Source organism: Narcine bancroftii, chromosome 9 (assembly GCF_036971445.1).
Source record: "Narcine bancroftii isolate sNarBan1 chromosome 9, sNarBan1.hap1, whole genome shotgun sequence".
In the NCBI taxonomy this organism is placed as follows: domain Eukaryota; kingdom Metazoa; phylum Chordata; class Chondrichthyes; order Torpediniformes; family Narcinidae; genus Narcine; species Narcine bancroftii.
Window position 1 is genome coordinate 86,910,169 of NC_091477.1, and position 25,977 is coordinate 86,936,145.

Consider the following 25,977-nt stretch of genomic DNA (forward strand, 5'->3'; position numbering starts at 1 on the left):
TACAACTACAACTGCGCGGGAACTTTGAACTTTAAACAGACAATGTCGCAATGTGGAAGTTTTAAACTACTCATATAGTTAGCATTACAGTACCACTGGAGTTTTAAAACCTCAGCGATCAGGCAGCAAGAAGGATTTAAAGGGGCTCAGACAATACAACTATCAACAAGGGACTCACGGGCCAGGTAAAGAAGACCTGACCATGTGGGGACAGAAAAGGCTGCAGGTCAGATTGAAACGCCAGGATCTGAGGCTTCCGCACCTACCATCCTACTAGCCAATGTACAGTTCTTGGAGAACAAACTGGATGAACTCCAAGCCGAACTACAAAATTAGAGCGTCATCAGGGAGTGCTGTGTGATGTGCTTCACAGAGACTTGGCTAAACACAGACATTCCAGACACAGCGCTGCAGCACAAGGGTTACACCTTCCATGCCCTGACCAAAGAGCGGCATCTGGAAAAACCAGGGGAGCTGGAGTTTGTGTCATCGTCAATTCATCATGGTCATGTCCCAGTTCTGCGCCCCCAATCTGGAACATCTGGCGATCAAGTGCCGCCCATTCTACCTGCCAAGGGAGTTCAACACTATCATTCTGGTCGCAGTGTACAATCCACCCCAGGCCAATGTCAGGTGGGCACCGGAGGGACTGAGCACTGTGATAGACAGCACATCCTGAGATGCCTTCCCGATCATTGTAGGAGGGCTTCAATCAGGCCAACCTGAAGCAGTGTCTGACAAACTACCACCAATATGAATCTGTTTCTGAGGGTGATGTCAGAACATCATTCAAAAGGACGACAGGCCCGGACAGAGCACCTGGCAGAGTACTGAAAACTTGCACCAACCAACTAGCCAGTGTGTTTATGGACATTTTTAGCGTCTCATTACAACAGTCAGAGGTTCCAACCTGCTTCAAAAGGGCATCAATCATCCCAGTACCCAAGAAGAGTAGTGTGAGCTGACTTAATGACTACCATCACTTCGACAGTGATGAAATGCTTTGAGACGCTGAAAATGTCCATAAACACACTGGCTAGTTGGTTGGTTAACAACCAGAATTAACACATACCTAAGCAAAGATCTCAACCCATTACAGTTTGTCTATCATCACAATCACTCCACAGCAGATGCAATATCCCTGGCCCTCCATTCAGCTCTGGACCACCTCGAAAACAATCATTCATACATGCAGTATTGACTACGGCTCGGCCTTTGGTACCATTATTCCCTCAGTGCTGGTCGAGAAGTTACAAACTCTAGGCCTCTGAACCTTCCTCCACCCCCCACCCCCGCAACTGGATCCTTGATTTTCTCATCGGAAGACCACAGTCAGTACGAATTGGAAACAACGTCTCCTCCTCATTGATTATCAACATAGGCGCAACTCAAGGATGCATGCTCTGCACACTGCTCTTCTTGCTGTACATCCATGACTGTGTGGCCAGGCACAATTCCAATGCCATCTACAAGTTTGCCAACGACACCACAATTGTTGGCTGAATCACAAATGGCAATGAGGAAGCGTACAAGAAGGAGTTAAATCAACCCATTGAATTTGTGCTCAGCATCAGCAAAGCAAAAATGATTGTGGTCTCCAGGAGGAAGTCGGGGAACACAACCCAGTCCACATCAAGGGCTCAGTAGTTGAGAGGGTCAAGATCTTCTTATTTCTGGATGTCAACATTTCCAAGGATCTGTCCTGGAGCTATCATATTGATCCAATCACAAAGAAGGCTCGCCAGCAGCTACACTTTGTTAGGCGTCTGAGGAGATTCAGCATGTCACTGGAGACTTTTGTAAACTTCCTCAAGTGTACTATGGAGAGTATTCTGAGCTTGGAATGGAGGTGCCAACTCTCAGGACAAGAATACAACCTGCGACATCACAGGCACCAGACTTCACACCATTGAGGACATCTACGTGAGGAGGTGTCTTTAAAAAGCAGCCTCTATCCTCACCATCCAGGTCACACCCTCTTCAATTTGCTACCATTGGGGGAAAAAGGTGCAGGAGCCTAAAGGTGAGCACTTAACAGCCTCTTCCCTGCTGCTATCAGATTCCTGAATAATCAATAGTTCATGAACCCAAAGGCCCTCTTAATTTTCATGCACTACCATTGTTTATTATGGTCATTGTTTATTATCATCATCATTCCTTACAGTAATGTAGTAAGATGGTATAAAATGAATGTACATCTGTGATACTGCCGCAAAAAAACAAATTTCATGATTTGTTCGTTACAATAAATGCTTATGGGTTATTCATTAGCAAATACAGCATGCTTCATTTATCATTTAAATCCTTCATTTAAGGATAATAAAGTCAACACTTAAAATTGCAGTTTTTTTCACTACAAAAATAAGTGGACAATGCTTGAAATTGTATTTAAAAATTAACATTGTAAAATAAAAATACAATGTACAAATAAATTTCCAAGAGTTGTTCTTGTTGCTGCTGTGCATCTGTGGCACTTATGCATGCTAAATTATTAAAGTTTTCGAAAAGTCCAGATTCTTGGGTGGTCCTAATTTCTGGCATCTGGATTTTCAGACTTCTATTTTGAACAATTCCTCTTGACTTAATTTAACTTTGTGGATAAACCATAACTTGTTAGGTCTACAGCTACCTTTTAAGATAACCGCAGAGAGCTGTAGTTCATCAATCTTCTGTGCCATGACAAATAAAGATCTTTACTATCGAGTGTTTATGCAAACAATAAATGAGGTGTTAGTACATTATTATGCATTTTTGCTTTTTAAAAATCAAACGAGTCCTAATTACCAATGTGTCATATTGTTGTTGGTTTGAATGTTTCAACTCATTAAGTCCAATATAGCTTTTATACAATTACACTGAAATTGGAATTTTGAAAGAATTATTTTCAGAAACAAATAACCTAATTGAATGTTTTTGCTGTTGATTGTGTCTTGAACATCATGTTACATACGAGTTAGTAGGAAGTGTTCTTCCAACTTCCTCTAGAACTTGTCATGCATTTTCTGCCATTTTCTGAAAGAAAATGTGAAAATATTTACGCACACTGAACTATTGTTTGATTTGTGGGAGCAATAAATGAAGATGTTATCTGTCAGAGATCCCGAACCACAATGCCTGAATGAGAAACTTTGTCATCAGCAAATTTGCAGTAGGTTCTTTGCCTGGTTCTAATGAACAATGTAAAAGATAGCCTGTCTTGTTTAATTATATTTTGTATATAACATCACATCAATTTGTAAATCAAAGGGTCCCTCCTGGTGCTAACTTGATACTGAATCTGAATTTTGGTTTGTTGCTTGCTAATCTATTTCTAGTAGCTTAGAGCTACAAACACTAAAAAAGTATATGGAATGCTTTTGATAATCTTTTTGGTAATGTAGCTTACCCACATATGAACAATACTTTCAGTCAAGAATCAAGAACTAATCTTGAAAATTAGACCACATTGTCGGCTTAGCCTTTACAGATATTTAAATCGTGTACAAACCCTTTCAAGTTCCGGGGTAATGAGAGTTTTGTGCTGACTGAGCTTGAAATAAATGAGCCTTCACGTTTGCGCTGGGAACAAAAATGACATTGTATTGTTATAAACCTAATTTTTACTTGAGGTATAAATGTTCATTTTGATATTGATATTTCAATGATTGCGTATATTCCTGATTTACTTTTCATGTTAAATATGATGAAGTGATAACTTTATTGCTGCCCTCTTTTTTTGACTATAATGTGCCCATTGCTGGATTGTTTACTTTTTTTTTGCCAAACCTCTGACTTTCCAGTGTTCAACCAACACTGGCTCGATGAGTCTTGATCTTATGACATAATCACTAATTCAGTTTCAGGCCACTATAAATTATTTATGGTTTGATAAAATAGCATTAACATACTAATTAGTTTTTGTTAATTCATTGTGAAATTTAATGGAGCAAAATCCAATCGTTTTGTGTTGCATGAAAAAAAGTTAAAAAAAAACACGAGGCAACATTCATAACGTGCACGTGTATTTTAATTTCCTCAAACAAGTGGAGATTTTAGTTGCATACCATCTTAACTGAAATTAAAGATGCACTCCAAACAATTTAATACATTCAACTATTCAGCATTTTGTGCCTTGTGAATTATATAATTCAGCATTAAACAAAATATAAATATATATGCAATTTTGCAAATTATTTTCTGTGCTTCATTTTATTCTGCCTAATATTTCATGTTCAGTAAGTCTGATTTTTGTATAGTTAAGCTATTCAAATGATCCAATATCATGATGTAGTATGATATGAAATATTCTATTCCATGCTTTATTTATTAAAATGTGTGCATCTCAATGAGATGAGACAATATTGAAAAGCATGCAACTCCTCTATTTTCCTACGCATTCCAATAGAAACCTGAAGATTGGGAGCACCATTCTGGGAAATTGTGCATTACTTGTAGCATGGAAATATTAAGGAAAAAAAGTTAGCAAAAATAGCAATATTTTACAGAGTATACCTCTGCTGTTATTATTTTTAAACAAATGCTAATTTGAAGTGTGCACTATTGGTCCTAGTCAGTTGACTTCCCATATACCTTGCATTCTTTCCATGTGAGATATCAAGTTAATTTGAAAAGATGTGGGCCCTATTCATAGAATACTATAATGATTGGCAGATATAAGTAATTTGCATTCTCCGACCATTCTCTTTCTAGTTACTGAAGGTCTCTATTCGATCCATATCTTTACTTTTTTTTCTCTATAAGGTAACCTTGATTAGAAGGAGGCGGTAGATTAGATTTGGTTTTAGTTTTTTTCTTTTGTTTTTAGATTAACCAATTTATTTTTTTTATATATAAGTTCAATTTTAGTTGTCCCAGACATATCATCACATTAGACAGACATTAATTACTCTGTGTTATGACCAAGGCTTGATATAATGTAACTCAATTGGTTTCTATCCAGAGTTATTTTTAAGAAATAATGTTAAATCAAGAAATATGGATGGATTTGAATTACATTTGTATTAATTTATGATATGTATATGATATGACATGCTTTTTTTCTATATTAGTAAACTTTGTTAAACTCAATAAAAATGTTTTAAAAAGAAAGAAGATATAATTGCCTATTGAAGACCTAATGTGTATTTTTCAAACACAAATTAATTACCTCAGTGATTACTAATGCATTTTAAACCAAGCATTTTTAATGTTTATCTGCTTTTGGTTACTTTTGAGGCCAGAATATGTAGCTCTTGTGGAGTTTTGCAAGTTTCTCCCATTGATTATAATGGATTTTCCTGTTTTTGAGCATATAGTTGCACCCCAAGAAGTCCACAAACTCAGATGACAATCCATTGTAGAAGCAAATCAACCTCTCACTTGAGGGACAGCTTAAAATTAAGATGGATGCTACTTGGAAATGTGCCAAAAAATTCAAAATTTGGTGACAGAGTGACATTGCATCTTGGGTCCAGTTCACTACATTTATTTTGGACTTGAGTTGCTGTCTGTGTTGTTTGTTTTCTGAGACCATATAACCGTATAACCATTTACGGAGCGGAAACAGGCCATGTTGGCCTTTTGAGTCTGCACCGGTTCACTCATTTTGTGCGCCCTCTTCAAGCGATGGTCCCGGTAGATGAACATCTCTTGGGTGCTGAAGTGACTAAAACTATGGCGGTTGTATTAGGTTGGTGGGGAGGAGGTGTGGGCGCAAGTGGAGCATCTTCTGCGTCACAGGGATATGTTCCAAGGGTACAATTGATGGGGAGGGAGAAGTGGACAAAGGAGTCATGGAGGGACCAGTTCCTGTGGAAGGCAGAGAGGGGAGTATATGTCTAGTGGTGGGATCACTTAGTAGGTGGTGGAAATGTCAGAAGAGGATGTGTTGGATGCAGAGGCTTGGTGGAGTGATAGGTGAGGACAAGTGGAATCCTGTCCTTGTGTGTGGGGGCGGAGGGGGCCAGGCGTATGTGCAGATAATGGAGAATACGCGGGTGAGTGCCGAGTTGATGGTGTTAGAGGGAAAGCTAGGTGTTTTTTTTAAAGGAGGATATCTAATGATGTGGCATGGAAGTCCTCATCCTGGGTTCAGATGAAACGGAGGAATTGAGAGAATGGAATGGAATCCTTACAGGGGACAGGATGGGAAGAGGTAGCTGTGGGAGTTGGTCAGTTTTTAGAAGATATCTGTCGAGAGTTTCTCCTGAGATGGAGACAGAGATTGAGGAAAGGGAGAGTGTTGCTTGAGATGGACCAAGTGAATTTGAGGGTGGGTGGAAGCTGGCAGATGTGGATAAAGTCAAGGAGCTCATCATGAGTAATGATGTAGCACCAAAATAGTCATCAATGTAGCGGAGGAAGAGTTGAGGGGCCTTGACTGTGTAGGCTTGTAGCATGGATTGCTCCACATAGCCAACAAAAAGGCAGGCATAGCTGGGGCCTATGCAAGTACCCATGGCTACCCCTTTAACCTGGAGTGAACTTCCAGGTAGACATGGAGAAACACAAAGTTGCTTCTTGAATTAATGCGCTAAGTTGTGGAAAAGGTGCAAGACTGAACTTTGAAGCAGCTGCTGGAGAGAAAGCCCATTATAACAAGATCGTTTGGTTCCATAAAATCTAATTGCAAAAAAAGCCGGGTTATGCTAAATCGGAGTTTCACTGTATTTCCCTGTTTAATTTGCATACCTGCATTTCTCCTTTATTAGGGACCTCCCAGTTATTCTGAATGCATTTTAAATCAATCCAGAGCCTGAGGCCCCCGCCCGGGGCCCAAGACCAATGACTCATTGCATTTTATCCAAATTAACTTTAAATCAGGGTGCGTAAAATCGGGGTTTCGCTCTATATGATATGTGGAAGGGGTATAAAAACAAGATTGTAAGACATCAGTCAGCATGTCTTTGTGAAGGTAAGAGTCCAAGATATATTCATTAACAAAGATATTTAAGGGTTGTGGAAAGAGGTTTTGATGCCACGACTCGTGCCACCAGGTTCAGAAACAGCTGCTACCCTTCCACCATCAGACTCCTCAACAATAAACTCAATGAGAGTCGCACTACTTTAACATTTCATTGATTTTTTTCTCTTGAGTTGCACAGTCAGTTTGTTTACATTTCTTTGTTTGTTTGTTTAAATGTATACATTTCATCTTGTAGTTTTTTGCATTACCAATAAGTGGTAATTTACCATTTCCACAGGAAGAAGAATTTCAGGGTTGTATGTGATATCATGCATTTATTCTGACAATAAATTTGAACTTTATGCTTTAATTTTCTTGATCAAGCCATTTATCAGCTGTAGGAAGGTGGTATCGAATATGTAATTTTAGGCCTATAGAATATATTAATGGAAAACTAATTAGGATGGCAAAAAAGGCAATGAAGTCACATTTGTATGCAAGATTAAGGAAAATCCTCAAAACCTTTAGAAATATATTAGAAGAGGGTAGATAAAAAGTATAGGTCCCCTCAAGGGCCAGATAGGTAATCCATGTCAATAATATCCTAAATTAATACTTCTCAATGGTATTCACCAGGGAGAAGGACTTAGACACTGGAGAGTTAAGTGAGGGGAAAACTTAAAATGTGGAAGCTGGTGGGGTAATGGTGTGGACAATGAAACCTAATCCTGCTCTGGGTAAGAAGACAGGGAAAAGTCCAAGAAACAAATATTTCTCAATTTCTTTAGTTTAATCTTGTAGGGTATTCGAGGCAAGCAGATCTACCTCTTTGGATGCTTTTGGGGGGATGGTTCATCAGGAGTAGCCAAGATCATGGCACTATGGGTGACTCTGAAACACAAAATGGCAAGAAAAAGGGTGACAAGAGCTATATTGCTAGGGGATTTCATGGAAAGTGGAAATAAACAGGCATTCTCTTACCATAAATGAAATTTCTAGCTTTTGTGTTTCCTTGCAGGTGAACAGTGAGCTGTGCCTGTACCAATGATATAGGGAAAAAAAAGATGAGATCCTACAAGCTGAATTTAGGGAACTAAGAGGTAAATTAAGAAGAAGGAACTCAAAAGGTAGTAATCTCAGGAGTACCACTTGTACCATGTGTTAGTCAAAATAGGAATAACAGAATAGTTAGGATGAATATGTGGCTTGAGCCGTGGTACAGGAGAGAGGGGTGGAATCAGTTCTGAGGGAGGTGGAACCAGTACAAACCAGACGTACTGCACCTAGGCAGGGCTGGGATCAATGTCTTAGTGGTTGGGGAGTTATCCAATTTCCTAGTGCTGTTGAGGAGGGCTTAAACTAATAAGGCAGGGAAAGGTAGAAAAGCAATAAAGACCAAAGCAAAAGTTAGAAAAAAAAGAGTGGAGTACAGAAAGATCAAATGCAAAAAAAAATCAAAGATTTTCAGATTCTCTTTTGAAACCAGGTCAGTGAACATCTGGCACAAGTCGTTACAAAGAGATATGATTTAGTGATCATTACAGGAATGTGGTTGCAGGGTGGGGCTGATTGGAAGGGCACCAGATAATTTGGAAGGAAAGGCAGGAAGGTAAGGGAGGTGGGGTTACGTTCTTAATTAAGGAGATCAGGGCCTTGGAGTGCCACTGTGTTGATAGTCACCGAGAAGGAAATAATATTGCCGATCCCCAGATTAGGTTCTGATGATGCGGAAGTTGAGGATCCAATTTAAGAACAAATAGATGTTGCTGCAATTGCACAGGATACTGGTGATTCTGCACCTACAGTACTGCATACAGTTCTGGTCTTGCATAAGAAAACAAATTCTGATTGTGGAGGTTCATCAGGTTGGTTCCAGAGATGGGTTAGTCTGATGAAAAATTGAGTTGCCTGGGACTATTCTCACTGGAGTTCAGAATAATGAGATGGGATTTTAAGGAAACAATTAAAATTATTCGAGATTCAAAGGTGTAATTTTAGGATTGAGATGAGGAGGAATTGCTTTTCCCAGATTATTTTGAACCTGTGGAAATATCTGCCCAAGGAAGCAGTAAAGACTACCTCATTAAGTATATTTAAGTCACAGAGTTTTGCATAGTGGGGGAATTGGGGTTGGTGAGAAAAGGGAGATAGATGGAGTGTGTCCATAGCCAGATCAGCTGGAGCGAGCTCGACAGGCTTCTTTCTCTTATGTCGAGTACGCACACTGTTAAAAAAAATCCTTGAATACTTAATTTCACTGTGTGACGTGAGCAACAAAATAATAATGGAAATTACATGAAAGCCATGTAACATTTTTTTAATGATGTATAGATTTTTTTTCACGTGGAGATTGAGTATTATACCTCATTTTCAAGGATGTGTATTTTTGAGTCAATTTCTTTGGTGGTTAAATGCATGAAGGTTTCTTGCCAGTGGATGGCAGTGTTGTTTTTCAAAGCAAGTTAACTTCAGCTTAACACAACTCAAAACATGTTTTATAAAAATGTTTAAATTAATTTTAAAAATTTAAATTAGACATACAGCACTGTAACAGGCCAATTCGGCCCTCCGAGTCAGTGCTGCCCAAATTACACCCCATTAACCTACAGGTATTTGAAAGATGAGAGAAAATCGGAGCTCCCAGAGAAAACCCACGCAGACACTGGAAGAACGTATGAACTCCTTATAGACAGCGCAGAATTCAAACCCAGGTCCAGTCCCAATCGCTGTTGTTGTGAAGGTGTTGCACAAACTACTACGCTATCGAAGCTGCCTTTCCAGTATTTTTCAGTATATAATGTCTTTTTCTTATTTGGTTTGGTTTTGTGGATTCTGAGATGACTTGGGTGTCAATATAGGAACTGCAGAGTCTTCCACAGATGAGGTTGGAGTTGCTTGACAGGATGATAATTTGTGAGATGGTGTCTTTTCACAGGTTACACAGTGCTTCTGCGTGTTCCTAATGCATAAACTTGATGTTCCCGATACTATTCCGAGTGCACCTTCTACATTTTGAGCAGTAATGGAATATGGATTTTCAAAAGTCTGTAAGAATATGGCTTTTTTTAAAGAAGGGTCTTGAGCAGATCTGTGCACCTTTTTTCTCTCTGACTGGTTATCTCTTCCCATTACTAGAGGAAAAGGTTTTGAGAGTCTGTGTATGCGATGTGAATATTGTCTGCACAGCAAGGTCCCACCAAATCATGCATTTCGCTAGAATTTTAAGTCATTCTAACATAGTTTCCATGCTACCCTTACTGGCGTTTGTTTTTGTTTGTGGTTTCTGTGTTTCTTTTTTTTTGGCGCTTCTCATTTTCTTTCTTTTTCAATATTTTTATTGCTTGCATCAAATAAATGTTACACAAGTCCATGTAATCAAAATATTAACATTTTATATACCTGTAGTAATAAAAATGGTAGTGAAACCAAAAAAGATTTTTTGGAAATTGCGTTGGTATTTTTACAGCTGTGTGCTGTCAGTAGCCCAGATCTCAGAAGCACGTTACCTGGTAGACCATGAGCTTTGTGCCAAGTCTGAGGTCTTGATTTTCAGGCACCTGTTACCTCAGTTTACCAAAGCTGTTGCATTAAGTGTGATGATGTATTTCTTCCTTGACATTTGGTCTCATGGAGAGATGACTCATGAGATACGAGGAGTGATCCATATTTTCTTTTCTGGGTCCTTTAAATGAGCAATGTTTAAATTATATGACAGTGTTCCCACTATTTTTCTGACTATTGTGTTGGGCTAACTAGGTTATAACTATTATTCTCTTGCTTTCATTTCATAAAGATGTGGCTATTTCTAGAACTTAAGGAACTTTTAAAAGATTGTAACCAATGAAGCCAGTAGTATTTCAGTCTGTAATTTAAGATCGTAAGAAGTGGGGATTGGGTTTTTTTTTGGGCCTTTTAATTACTCTTAGATGTTGCATAGGCAGGTGCAAATTGCTACAGTTTTAAATTTAGACATACAGCATGATAAGAGGCCATTTCAGCCCACAATTCCTTGCCGCCCAATTTAACTTGCACCCTTAGAATGGTGAGTTCTGTGAAGATGCATGCCAAATAGCTGTTTAATCCCTAAAAAGTTACTTTATTTCTCTGCTATAAATTTTCTGATTTCCAAGTGGCCCACTAACCCTTTTTTTTCTTGTTTTATGCACCCACAAGTTATTTTACTCGTGCTGTTCTTTTCACATGCTCACTGAACGTTTACAGTAACTTTTTCTTGCAAGTTTACACTCCTTAAAAATTGTTTTTAAGATGCTGTTTCAAATTCTTTAAGCATGCCGTCAAAAGTGGTTTGGAAGCTATGATTAATGTAAATAAAGGTCACACCTGCCTATAACTAGTACATTTTCATGATTTAATACTCTACAAAAATACAGCTGCTATTGAATTCATCCCATAGCCCTTTGTGGTATGTTATTGTCACCTGTGCTGATGTTATTCACTGATCTATTGATCTTTCCTCATGATCATTGTTTTACTATTTTTCCCCCTTCTCTTCTACTTTTTTGTTCATAACATCTACTTCGTTTACCATACAGATGAAACTGATTTATCTTTTTGTCACACATTTATTTAGCTTGTTACAAATATTTTGTCCTTTCAATCAAAATAAATTTGAATGTTAATGTATAGCATTTGTATTCTGAATAGTAATGCATAACTGTTACATTGAAACCAATGTAACATTTTTTACAAAACTATGCTAATTATTGATCCCCTCCCTTTGAAGGCTATTGGCTTAACACTACTAATAATAAAAAAGGAAGGTAAGCAATGGGGTCAAAAAAGCAGAAACTAATTAATCTTACAAATTTTGAAAATAATTAAGAAAGTAACCCTATAAAGAAACAAAGTTAAGATTCATTTCAGTTGTGGAACATCCAATTTTTTTCCAAAGTCAAACATGCCATCATATTAGACAACCATTGAGTGTAAGTGGAAGGGATAACATCTTTCCATCTCATTAATATGGCCCTTCTAGCAATAAGGGAGGCAAGTTTTCTTTTACTCATCCCTATATTGCTTTTCTCCCTTGGATTCTGTATTGTATGACTTCTTGTTGTCCTTGATATCTATCTTTGCTCACTCTTCTGATTTAATTGCTAATCTGTTATTTCTGGTCCCCTCTATCCATGTGAACAATTAATTTTTTCAAGACACTGCCTTAAAGTTGCTATCTTACATGCCTTAACTTTTCTCATCATCTCATTTATTCGCATTTGAATTGTTTAGTTTCATATGTACTGAGATACAATGGAAAAACTTACTTTTATGTGCAATCCAAGTAAGTTCACCTACCCTTGAGTAACAACAGGTAGGGCCAAGGGGCGAGGGTAATGTTATAGGGAAAAAGTTTATTTTAACAGTGCAAGAACAGCCATTTTTTACTCATGAGCAGGGAAGAAATTGTCCTTTAATCTGGTGGTGAATCTTTCAAACTCGTGTATCTTCTGCCTGACAGGAGGGAGTGAAGAGAATGTGACCAGGGTGGACAATCTTTTAACATGTTGGCTGCTTTCTCAAGGCAGCAGGAAGTTTAGAGAGAGTCTTTATTACTTCCTTGTATTCTTTGACAGCTGTATTTCTAATTTGCACTGCTTTCTTTGTCTGCTTGTGTAAATGCACATCTATGTTACATACAAAGACTTCAAACTCCTAATATCTTGGGTCTTTCTTATAAGCACACTTCTGTCACCTTCCTTCTGTTGAAACAGAATTTTGCTTGCTGTCCTTATCAATAGCTTATCACTATTGAAGCTTTGAGAACTTCTTCAAAGCCTTTTTGCTAAATTATACAACTTACTGGTAATAATCCTTAGATAAACTAAATTTGATTGCAGTTCTGATCGCCTCATTACAGGATGTAGAAGAGATGTACAGGGTGCAGAAGAGATTTACCAGGATGTTGTCTGGAATGAGAAACCTGTCTTACAAAGCAAGATGATTGTGCTGGGATTTTTCTCTTTGGGAGTAACCAAGGATGAGAGGAGACTTAATAGAGGCATAGATAGGATGGAAAGTCAGTACCCTTTCCCCAGAGCCACAATAGAAAGTACCAGAGGACATTTGTTAAAAGTGAATGGAGGGAAGTTTAGGTGAGGTATCACTTTTCTTTTACACAGAGAATGGTGGATGCCTGGAAAGTATTGCCAGAAATGGTGGTGGAACCTGATACAATAGGGTCATTTAAGAGATTCTAGGATGGGTCCACAGATAAAAGAAAAATAGAGGGTTGTTGGGGAAAGTGAGATTGTTGTGGAGTAGGTTTATACTGTATATGACTGCACAACATTGTGGGGCCCAAAGGCCTGTGTGCTTTCAGGTGCAACAGGGGATTCTTGGAGGAGGATATTATACCTACAGGAGAAGGGTTGGGTAGGTATACCTCCTGGCTGGGTTCTCCACTTTCAGGTGGCCACCCGACAGCCGCATAGGAGTACAATAGGCTGCTTCACAGATGGGTATTGTGGCCACCTGAAAGTGGCTTATGAAAAATTCTATCTTGGTGTTTTCACCTTTTAATTTGACTCACAGACGTACACCTGACTTCCACATGAGGCACTCTCTTATCAGAAAATTACAATGGTCTTTCTAATTCAAGTAAGTTAGATTAATATCCTTTGAAGGAATCCTTCAGTGAAATGTCACTTGAGATCAGAAAATTCAAATTCAAAGTTTGGGCAAAGTCTAGAGTATGCAATACTATCAATTGTCTGCACAGCTTCCTGTCTATGCAATGAAACACAAATGTCACATACACTACATTTTGCTTTGTAGTGAAATGTCCTCTCATTGCAGATGTAGTCATCAGATGTAGATACAGTATTTCATAAAGCATCCTATTATTTCTTGCCACCACAGGCTAACATGTTTTCTCTTGTCATCTTGGTGTCTAAATCCTGCAATTGCCCTTTCAAATTGCCAAAGTCATTTTTTTTCCCCTCGGCAGCCAGAGCAAGAAAGTGGCTGATAATATCAGAGTTTTTTTCAGTTATATTCAAGCCTAACAGTGGGTTCAGTCAGGCATTGGCTTTTCAATTGCAGCAGTAGTTGCATTGAATATCATGAGAATTGCTGATCACTTATAATTGTATTTTCAGTGTTAGTCGGCTTATGCACTTTTGATTTACTTGGATTGTATTTGAATTTCTCTTTGACTACTGGATTAAAGAAGAAGCAAACTCCTTTTCCAAAAATAATAGAGCATCACAAAACATCCTACTTATAGTTCAAAGTACAATAGCAAAATTCTTGCTGATTGGCTCTGAGAAAATGCTTAAACTGATTACATTTCCTGTATCCTCAATGTTGTAAATTAGTTTAGCCCTATTATTAATAACTAAGCTCATTGCTTCTCAATCAAAATGAGTCTCCATGCTGCTGCTTTACTGCCTTGCAACAGACAGCTGAAAAACCATGCACAGTGTTCTCAAAAGAGAAATTCACGATGCTGACATGTAAAATGGTGCAATGCATAATTTCACAGATCATGATTAAATTCGATGCATTCTTTTTTTTTCTCCCAATGAAGCTGCTTGACCAGCTGAGTTGGTCTAATAGTTTTTTTTTGCTCCAAATTCTAGCATTGAGAGTCTGCCAGTGTCTCTTGGATATTATTTTGTTGTCAAGACCGTTCTATTTTCTGTATATGCAGTCAGTAGAATATGTGAGGTAATTCTGAATCAAAATAACTTCAAAATTAAACCTGTGATTGTTAACTATATATGTGTGTGTGTGTATATATATATATATATATAGAGAGAGAGAGAGAGAGAGAAATGCAGTTAAAAGATTTTCTAATTCAGAAATTCTTCTATTCAGCACAGTTTTGGTTGTCAAGCTATCTGATGCCCAAACCCATTCTACTCTTGTGTAACTCTGAGGTGTCATATAGTGAAATGCCACAAAAAGCAAGGTAACTTAATTTCGTATTCTGCACTCAAATCATCCAACTTGTTGAAATGTCTGATTCTCTTCTCCTATCCCTAGCCTCTTTTCCATAGAGAGAGAATGCATAAAGAATAAAGTATCTGTCCATTCTGGGGTCACATGTCTTACTGAAAGACTCCAGCCTGAAACATCATTTTTTTCCCCCCACTAATGATGCTCATCCTGCTGCGTTCCACCAGCCGATTGGTTTTTTTAATACTAACTGTGCATTCTGCTGGCTGTAAATGGAAGTGTCTGGTTTGATGTGCGATACGGCAGAAAGAGATAAGACATTTAATGAGGGTGTTCCCACGCAACTGTTGTAACTTTGGAATTACTTTTTAAAAATTTAGACATGAGAAAATGATTGGAAATTGTACTTTTTTTTCTTCATTCTCTTGTAATACCCCAATTGCTTCCCAACATTGTTGCTAAAATGGATAAAAGGCTAGGGATGGGAGAAGGGAATCAACGTTTCAACAAGTTGGATAGTTTGAGTGCAGGGTGTGAAGCTGAAATATCTTGCTCTCTCAGTGATGTTTCATTATATGGCACCTCATAGAGAGTTACACAAGAGTAGAATGGGTCTGGGCATCAGATGGCCTGCCTAGCCAAAACTGATTAGAAGAGGGGCTGAATTGGAAAATAATTTGACTGCCTTCTGCTCAATTTTTAAATATCAAATTTGCACAATATTTGTCATATTTTGAATTAAAATTGAATGATGGTTGCTGATGTTTAGATCATTTGGATTTTGTATGTTGAGTATGAACAATATTTTCATATCCATATTATTAGAATTTGAAAATAATTTCTGTTTTTTTTTCTTTTACTCAACCTAGCTGATTCTTGGGAATTACAAATGGCTCACCTATGAAGAGGTCTATCGTCGTATTGTGCATTTTGGCAGTGGTTTGGTTGTATTGGGCCAGCGACCCAAATGCAACATAGCCATCTTTTGTGAAACCAGAGCTGAGTGGATGATAGCTGCACAATCCTGCTTCATGTACAATTTTCCTCGTGAGTAAATCATTTCTTTGTATATTCACAATATATGTTTCTCTATTAAATGCTTGGTGATAACTGGAGAGCTAAGTAACCGTTAATGAGATAAAATTTGCATTTCATTTTTGAAGGGATGAACAGAACTGAACAGATGATTGACCCCTTTCTATTGATTATAATTTCTGTTTATTTATGACACCTGGGGGAGTACACCATGTGGAATTGTACTCAACCAGTTAGATGAGAAAATTTTAACACTTCAGCCATATTTTCCTCATAACATTTGATTACAAAATGCAGGTTTGAGGGTGTTAGATGAATGCAAGGTCATGCTGAACTGTGGTGAGCACCAGCAGATTAAAATATGCCTGACAAAATACCAACAAAGGTAAATGGAACTCTGAAGTGATTTGAATTGTATCACCAGGCAGATTGATATTTCCTGCAGTGAAAGAAATAAAATGCAGAAAGCAAACAAAGTAGTTGCCTTAATTTGTGTTTGGGTGCTTTCACAAAAGGCTAAAACTAATAGAACATGTTCTAGTTATTATTTTGAATTGTTTGCAGATTTCAAATGCAATATATTTGGAATTTGATTCTGGATCAAGCAGAAGTTGTGCTGCCTTTATATTTCCATTAATGCTAGATCCTAATGGTGTACTACAAAATGGTGTTGCACCTTGAGCCTCTGCCAGACCTGGGCCCCTTTTCATTATTTCCAGATCTCATAGTGCATGCTCATGCTATTCAGTGTCCCAACTTTTATGTCCTGGAAAAACTCCAATTTACTAAATATCCCCAAATGAGGGATACAAGTAACAGTAATGATCTTTCCAGCTGTGGAGAATGGTGTTTTTATTTAATATTAAAACATAGGATCACATTTTTCAGGAATATAATAGATGAACATTTTAATGACTTGCTTGTTATTTTTTAACGAGAACTTCAAAATCTTTCCAAGACTTTTTCCCATGATTTGTCAAAAGACATTTAATAAAAGATTTCTAAATTGAAAAGTCATTGGCATGCCTACATTAAGACATGAGAAAACACCCTTTGACCTGGTGACAATATTCTCGATGAGTTACTGCCATGACTAGTGGCCAGTCAGCCCAAATAACATTCCCTTGTGGATATCCATGTTGATTTCAGTATTGGAGTGGAGCCTAGAGGCTAGTTGAGTCGTTTGTAAAAATTTAAGTATTTTCAATTTCAAATGCCAGATTTACTCAGTAATAATGTGAAACACCAGTAGCTTTGCTGTCTTTTAAAATGGAGACTAATTGCTTTTAGGAACCAGTCTGCCAGTCCCGTGAGAGGGGAGGAGAGAGAGAGAGAGGAGGAGGAGAGAGAGAGAGGAGGAGAGAGAGAGAGAGAGGAGGAGAGAGAGAGAGAGAGGAGGAGAGAGAGAGAGAGGAGGAGAGAGAGAGAGAGGAGGAGAGAGAGAGAGAGGAGGAGAGAGAGAGGGGGGAGGAGAGAGAGAGGAGGAGAGAGAGAGGAGGAGAGAGAGAGAGGAGGAGAGAGAGAGAGGAGGAGGAGAGAGAGAGGAGGAGAGAGAGAGGAGGAGAGAGAGAGGAGGAGAGAGAGAGGAGGAGAGAGAGAGAGGAGAAGAGAGAGGAGAAGAGAGAGGAGAAGAGAGAGGAGAAGAGAGAGGAGGAGGAGAGAGAGAGAGGAGGAGAGAGAGAGAGGAGGAGGAGGAGAGAGGAGGAGAGAGAGAGAGAGGAGAGAGAGAGAGAGGAGAGAGAGAGGAGGAGAGAGAGGAGGAGAGAGAGAGGAGGAGAGAGAGAGGAGGAGAGAGAGGAGGAGAGAGGGAGGAGGAGAGAGGGAGGAGGAGAGAGAGGAGGAGGAGAGAGAGAGGGAGGGGAGGAGAGGGAGGGGAGGAGAGGGAGGGGAGGAGAGGGAGGGGAGGAGAGGGAGGGGAGGAGAGGGAGGGGAGGAGAGGGAGGGGAGGAGAGGGAGGGGAGGAGAGGGAGGGGAGGAGAGGGAGGGGAGGAGAGGGAGGGGAGGAGAGGGAGGGGAGGGGAGGGAGGGGAGGGGAGGGAGGGGAGGAGAGGGAGGGGAGGAGGAGGGAGGGGAGGGGAGGGAGGGGAGGAGAGGGAGGGGAGGGGAGGAGAGGGAGGGGAGGAGAGGGAGGGGAGGAGAGGGAGGGGAGGAGAGGGAGGGGAGGAGAGGGTGGGGAGGAGAGGGAGGGGAGGAGAGGGAGGGGAGGAGAGGGAGGGGAGGAGAGGGAGGGGAGGAGAGGGAGGGGAGGAGAGTGTGTGTGACAATTAAACTTAAACTATATTTATTCATAAGCAACATAGCAGGCAGAATAATAAGATTGGTCAGTTGCAGAAAGCCGGGGAATGGTCAGTTGCTATTTTTTTCTTTAAAAGAGGAGTAACTGTGAACCAGTTGTATGAAATGAATCAAAATCATTGTATCTCACTAATACTGTGATACAGTAAAAAGCTTTGTTTTGCCTGATATCCAGGCAAGTTGATGTGAATAGTAGTTTGTGCAGTAATGACAATAAACAGCAGCATGGGAAGTAGTGTTACAATAAGTCAAATAGTGCAGGGTATGGAGTAAAGAACAAAAATAGTACAAGGGCATTATCTTTTACCAGTGTGAGATCCACTAAACAATCTGATAACAGCAGAAAAGAAACATTCCTTGAACCAGGATATGTACCTTCTGCTGGATGGAAAGGGAGAAAAAAGAAAATGATTATGGTTGGGTGGGTCCTTAATGTTAGCAGATTTTCTAAGATGACAGGAGCTATAGATGAAGCCAATAGCGAGGACGTTGGTTAACATGAGATCATGAGGTGCATTTATAACTAGTTTCTTGCAATCTTGGGTATGTGATACATCAGGAAAAAATATTTTCTGGGGTTCATTTGTAAAAGTTGGTAAGAAACCATGGGGATGTCGTGATTCTTCTGAGAAAGTAGACTTTGGGTGCTTTCTTAGTTGCAACATCGGTGTGATTGGACCAGGAAGATAGTTGGTGATATTCACTCCTAAGAACTTAAAACCCTTCACCATTTCCATCTCACCACTGTTTCCTGTAGTCAGTGACATTGAGGGAGACGTTACACTGACACCAGACTTTCTATGTCCTTCCTGTCTTGTTGTTTATGAAAGAGAGGATTAGAGAGGATGTTGTATTGATTTTAATAGCTCTTTGAGTATGTTTTGAAATCTACTTGATAATTCCTCCCTAAGATGGCTCAGAATTTTTTCTGTTTAGAGAGTCAACGTTCAGGCATGTGGATGATGTGGCCTACATAATGCCCCATTGACTATTCTTGAACATGGTTAAGATTGCAGCACCTGTGAGGTCCCTTCCATGATCATGTCAGAGATGTTGTAATTATGATCATATGAGTTTGCCGGCAAAATAGCTTTAAATGCAAACAAAGAATTGCTGGAGGCTCTCATCATCTTGGACAACATCCATGTGACAGAAATGGGTGGTCAGTGTATACCTTTAGACCAGTGGTTTTCAAACTTTTTCTACTCACATACCGCCTTCTGTAGGTTCTCTATGATTAGTAAACGATTACTTAAAGTGGTACGTGAGTGGGGTGGGGTGAAGGTTGAGAACCACTGCTCTACATCCAATTGTTACTGAAATATTTTGCTTGAGAAAAATTGTCATTGGCCCATTTCCTTTGGAGTTATGAAACCGTGCACATAACGAGTCAATTAGGTACGATTAAAACAGTGGTTTTCAAACTTTTTCTTTCCACTCACATACCACCTTAAGCAATCCCTTACTAATCACAGAGAACCTATGGCATAGGAAATACTTGTCTTTTCCCACCCCTTTTCCTAATTATTTCTCTTCTACCTGTTAGATCACTACATCTCTCACACATTCTGCTGGATATTCTTTCACTTCTGAACCCCTCCCCATCTTCTGTTCTCCTATATACATTTTTTTTATTGTAGTCTTGATAAAGGATTCACACTTGAAACGTTGACTGACATCGCATGGATGCTGTCTGACTTGTTGCATTGCCTCCAGCAGTTCTTTGTTCAAGATTCCAGCATCTGTAACTGTGGTGCTTCTCTATTATTAAGCTTTTGCTTTTTTTGTGTGTTTTAAACGAGGTACAATGATCACATAATAAAATCTAATTTTGTCTCATGTTGATTGTCAAGCTATCTGCTACCTATCACCCAAAAGCAGAAGAAAATTCTGCTCTAAATGTATTCCAGTTGAATCTGTCTTGGGAAAATAATTTTTAAAAAACCTATTGTGATAGGCCAAATACCTGGCACTGAAGAACTGTTAATTTATTGTCTTAAATTGTCGCATTTTTAATGTAATAATTTGACAAATATGATCAACATTTCCTTTCTAAAATTCATAATTTGTAAAGGAATGAATGATTTCCCATTCTTTTTATTCATTAATGATTTTAGTTTTTCATCTTTCTTCAAAAGCAGCAATGCATGATACAGCCAGTTTTGGCTGTAATCGTCTCAGTCTGATTGTCATATGTGCAATCTGAAATTTATCCTCCAAGGAAGTCTGTGTGATCATGCACACGTATCCACTTAGTAATGCCTGAGTGTGTGTTAGGTGCCTTGAATGAAAGTTAATAACATCCAGGCCAGTGACTGCATTACTCAATTAACTCTGTCCAATTCTTCTTTCCGCTTTTCTCCATGACGTCAATGAATAACTGTGAAAGCACAATTATTTAACTCCTAATGTTGCAGTTTCAAGAAATATTTTCTTTGACCACCTTGTGAAATATAACAGTTCTGCTTGTATTTAACATACTTCTTCAATTAAGGGTCAAATGTTCCTCTCTTGTTTTCTGAATGAAAGGTTAAGCTTTGTGGCATGTGCATGGAAATAGAGGAAATGTTTACACTTGCCAAAATAAAAGTGACAAATAAAATATTCCCCTCATTTCTTTGTATTTGATTGTTCATTCTCAAAATTACCATTGTAGATTGTAAACCTTATTCCTAATCTTCATCTGTCATGCTGTCACATGACCTCATGAGTTGTGTCTCCTAAGAGATTTCTCAGCTACAACTGTGTCTAGATGCAGTAGGACAATGGTGCAGATCACTCCTATAGAATTCGCAGGAAACTACACCAAAAATTGATATATGGAATTGAAAGCAAAAGTAAATAAAGCAACACTTTTTAAAACTTGTGTTTCTTGAAGATAACAAGGCTTCACGTTACGAAAATTTGCAATATTACCTTTTTTTTTAGGAAGACAATTGACGTTGGGTGGTGGGGGGGACTGAGGTGCTTGAACTACACAGAAGATTCCAAATTCTTGGCAAACAATGTATTCATTATCTTTGAATTTTTTAGGATCTGGACTACACTACCTGAAAGGATAGTAGAAATGGATTCATCAGTATCTCTCTAAAGAGGTTAAAACAAAATGATTTTTTTTCTTTTCCATGGAAATGATGCAGAGAATTGTGGATAATTGAGAAGCCTTGCCAAAGAGCAAACAAAGGCACAATATAGACTGAATGGCCTTCTTTAAAATAACATTTTTATTGATTTCAATAAAACAGCTAGTCAGACAGTATGAGTGAAATACGAAGATGAGAAAGATACAGTTTAGAGTTTTTGCAATATCAACTTCTGTGTAAACTTTGAGCTGAACATATTTTTGAAAAAGCAAAAAAAAATTATTAGGATAATCTTTCAAAAGATTTGTGAAACTGAAGAACTGTTAAGTCAAATTATTTCTCCAAAATTCTGACTACAAAGGCTCTATGAATTTGGAGCATAAGGCTCCAGGCCATGGAATTCCTTCCACTGATCTGCTTCATTGTTTTGATTTCAACTTTTAAGCCGTTGCTTTAAATTAAGCATTTAGGTAACTACCTTAACGTTTAATGGCTCAGAACAATAGAGCTGTAAAATGCCTCTGGATATTTTTGATGTTGGACACTTTATGCTGTTGATTTATAATGGGATCATTTTCTAGTATTAGAAAGTTTTCTGTTCTGCTTGCTTGGATGATTTATTAATGTTGTGGGGACATGAAGGGGTTGCAATTTGTTAAGTAAAAGGGAACTGTACTGATGTTCTGTTGTTTTAATTTTCAGTTGTCACCTTGTATGCAACTTTGGGAGGTCAAGCAATTGCACATGGTTTAAATGAAACAGAAGTCACTCACATCATAACAAGCAAGAAACTTCTTCAAACAAAGCTGAAGGTAGGTCACAAAATTAAATTGTTCATTCGAGATTTTTTAAATTTCCTGGTTGCTCTGCAAGCGATTAAATACTATACTGTAGAAATTGTTATCCCGTCTTTTATCAAATGAGAGAAGTTCCTTCAGTATTTGTCCAAGAGTTAAGAACTCTTGCATTGAATGGAACATGAAACTCACGATCAGATAAAATGGTAGATTTTCTAGTGTGAAAACCTCTAACAATGAATGCTGGTAAGTTTAATTTTGTAATTTGACCTTCTGAATGTTAGTTTCATGAATTTTTTTCAAATAAATGGAATTAATGAAATAAATACATATTATTTGGAATTGGTTTTAAAATTGCAATTAAGTCATTGCCACATTCAGAATATTATAATATTCAGAATAATATTAAAATATTCTTAAAAATCTTAACATTTAACAATGCACTAGTTTTAATGCTCTACTCCTTTACAGATTACAAATTACATTGATGGTGCCTAAATGTGATTTTATGTTATTCTCTTCTGGTTTTAGTATTTTCTCCTCATTTAAATTCTATTCATTTTTATTTTAAAATTAAAGAATACAAAATGTTTTATTTTGTTTCACAAGATTTCCACTTTTCCCTTCTGAATCCCAAGGTGAACAGACTTGGATTTTAACTCTACTTCAGATATTAGTACTCTTTTACAGAGCAGTTTCTCAAAGGATTTCAAATCTATCTAGTATCAGAATAACTGGAATTAAATATAGGTCGAGTACCCCGTACCCAAAAGATCCAAAAAATATTTTTTTAGTGCCGACATGATGTCACAAGTTGAAAAAATATCAATATCTGACTTGCCTATGTGGGGCTCTGATGTTCTTTTGGTGCCAATTAGATTGCAATGACAGCTTTAAAAAAAAAATGAAATGTTTGCTTCTGGCCGGGAAGGTGCCAAACAGAGCTGGGTCCAATCTTCATCAGCTGCAGCCAGAGGCAGCAACAGTGATGCCATTTTCAGCATCGGGTGCAGTGCCGTCCGCATCAAAAAAAGTCACATCGGACTCCCGGGCAGGAGCAGTGACCGGCAGTAGGGAGGGGTCGGCGACCACTGGCAGTGGGGAGGCAGTCTTCTTTTGTAAGCAGAATTTTTTTTTTGGTAAGTGCTAAACATTCTTTCATGTGAGTTTTCCATGTGGCATCATGTCGGTGCTCAAAAAGCTGGCCGTTGTTTGTTGTCACTGTATAACCGCTGATACAGATATTCTGCTGATGCTACTGTGCTGCTTAGTTCCATTGTTCCGAAAAATCTCAAAAACTGGATATGGGGTGCTGTACTGTATTGACGTTTTAAAGGCAACCAGTATATCAATTGCACTTGTGTAGACTTTGAAAAAAACCACTCCAGAAGGATCACGCTGGATTTGATGTTTTCTTCAGATACTGTGGCAGCTGGAAAGTTGAAATTCAGTAGTGTGTGTGTGTCCATCCATCCACAAATGCTGCCAAATCTGCAGAATATATCTGGATTTGTCTGTTTTTTACTTCAGATTTCTAACACTGCAATTTTTCCTGTTTGTAGATGATAGCAATATCAAACTAAAGAAAATTAATTGTATTTCAAAATTTCAAGGAACACTATTGAAATAAAATTACTATATATTTTGGCTGATAGGTCAAACCTCCCCTTCACTTAGCCTCATTTAAATGGCTTAATGGTATATCCAGCCTATGTCGACCCCATTTTCAGGCTGTCCAGACATCCCAGCAACAATTTTTGTTTAAACACCCCAATCACCAAGTAACAAAGCTGTGAATTACTGTAAGCTAGTTTTTTTTAAAAAAAAGTTTAAAAAAACTTGACCTACTGGGCAAGAGCGGCGACCTTGTACTCTCAGCAGGAACCTTGGACCTACGTGGCAGGGGCAGTGACCTCATTCTTTGGAGCAGGAGTGATGACCTCGTTCTCCCAGCGGAGCAGGAACCTCTTACTGGAAAAACAAGGTGGCCACTCCTGTTCCAGAAAATGAGGTTGCCACTTCTGCCTCGTTGCAGAGGCAGTGACCTCATTCTCCCGGCAGGAGTGGGAACCTTGGCTTACCAGCCAGAAGCGATGACCTCTATAATTGTAGAATGTCTACGTGGGTTATGGCAGTGCCCGGCAGCAGGAACACCGAATTGATGTCGAACAGTTTTTGTCCTAAATTTCAGGTCTCAAAAGTATATTTGCCATATGAGTCGATCCCCCATTTTTTCAGTGATTTTTGAGGATGTTATGACTTGATGTATGCCAAAATAGTTGATTTGCAGTATTTGGTGTACACTCATTTTTTTTTTAACTCTATTTTTTAAAATGAAATATTTTAATTCTATTTGTCAAACTAATTTAAATTGTCCAGAAAATACCTAGAGAAAATGGAAAAATGATGCATTCAATGGAAAAGCAGCAAAAATTGCACCAGTAAATGTTCCAAAGAGTGCTATGGCCTCATACAATCGTTACTGAATTGCATCTGCAGAACTTTCTTTTTAAATAGAACTTGATCAATTCAAAGTAGCATCTCCAGAATTCCAGTGGATATATATTCTACAATTTGTCAGAGTTTCAATATCTGAAGTTCTTTAAATATTTTGCTATGTTACCCAATCATAGCAATAGATACAGTACAACTCTAATTTTTCTGAAAGTAGATTCTCAGAAATCCTCATTTATCTGAATATTTTTTGGAGCCAAACTGACAACACAGGTTGAAAAATTCACTTGACAAGAAATTAGAATAACGATTATCCTCATTTCAGGTAACTTCCTCCCCCCACCCCCCCCCCCCTTTCCTTTTCTCCTTTACCTTCCCCTATTGACTTTTCTCTCCAACTCTCCCTCTCAAACTGCATGCCGCTGTCTCCCTGCCACAAGCAGTCCTTTGTCTCAGCGTCATCAAAGAGAGCGGCCTCCCGGCAAGAGTGGGACCTTTGTCTCAGTGGTGTTCCTTCCCTCCCTCCTTTCTCACTGTGTGTGTGCGCGCGCGCATTAGGCTTAGGGAGGATTCGGGGTCGGGAGTCAGGAGCTCCACTGACCGGGGGGCAGACTCGCCAGTTAGTGTTCCACCGGTTAGGGAAGCCTCCCTGGGGATCAGTGGCAGCAGTTGATTGGTCTTGGTGATCGACAGCCAGCATTTTTTTTTTGGTGAGCATTAAACATTATTTTAATATTTTAATGCTTAAAAAGCCTTCCCTTGTTGTTTGTTGATATTTAAACATTGATATGTGATTTGCCGTTGCTACTAAGCTGTTTTTAAAAATGACCAGTTCTCCAAAAAAAATCTGTTTTTCCAATATAGATGCAGTCCCAACCATTTTGGATAATCGGTGTTGTACTGTACAAGTATATTATAAATGCTGTGATAACCAGATTTCACCAAATTGTCGTAAACCTTTGTTCTCTCTAAACTTTTCATTTTTACTTCTTTCTTTCTCAACAGGAAATTCTTCTTCACATTCCAAAACTGCAGCACATTATAATTGTCGATGATAAGCCAACAGCATGGGCTGATTATCCCCGTGGAATCATGGTTCACAACATGGCAGCAGTGGAAGCCCTGGGTGCAAAACCAGAACACTGTGTGTAATTTGTGTTTTCTCCCTACTTGTAATTTTTTGTAGTTTTTTTTTGCACAAGGTAAATGCAAAGAAACAGATGCAGTTTATTTTTGTATTCAACAAATTTTTTAAATGTGTATGAAACAAACAACACAGTGCCCTCCAAAATGTTCAAGACAAAGACTTTTTTTTCCCCTTTGTTTGTCCCTGTGCTCCACAGTTTTAAATTTGTAATCGAACATTTCACATGTGATTAAAGTGCACATTCGACATTTTATTAAAGAATATTTGTATTCATTTTGGTTTGCCCATGTAGAAATCATAGCACATTTTATAATCATCCCCTCCTTTCTGGACACCATAATATTTGGGATATAGCAATGGTACGTA

General features: G+C 38.5%; 1 protein-coding gene across 2 annotated transcripts in view; it reads left to right on the top strand.

The window, feature by feature from the left end:
- Positions 1-25,977, top strand: part of LOC138742398 (fatty acid CoA ligase Acsl3-like) — a 71,951-nt gene that overhangs the window by 25,266 nt on the left and 20,708 nt on the right. For both annotated transcript variants that reach the window (XM_069896717.1, XM_069896718.1), the window contains 3 exons: positions 15,670-15,847; positions 21,916-22,025; positions 25,470-25,608. In XM_069896717.1, the coding sequence (XP_069752818.1) occupies positions 15,670-15,847; positions 21,916-22,025; positions 25,470-25,608 (427 nt within the window). The remainder of the gene's footprint in view (positions 1-15,669; positions 15,848-21,915; positions 22,026-25,469; positions 25,609-25,977) is intronic.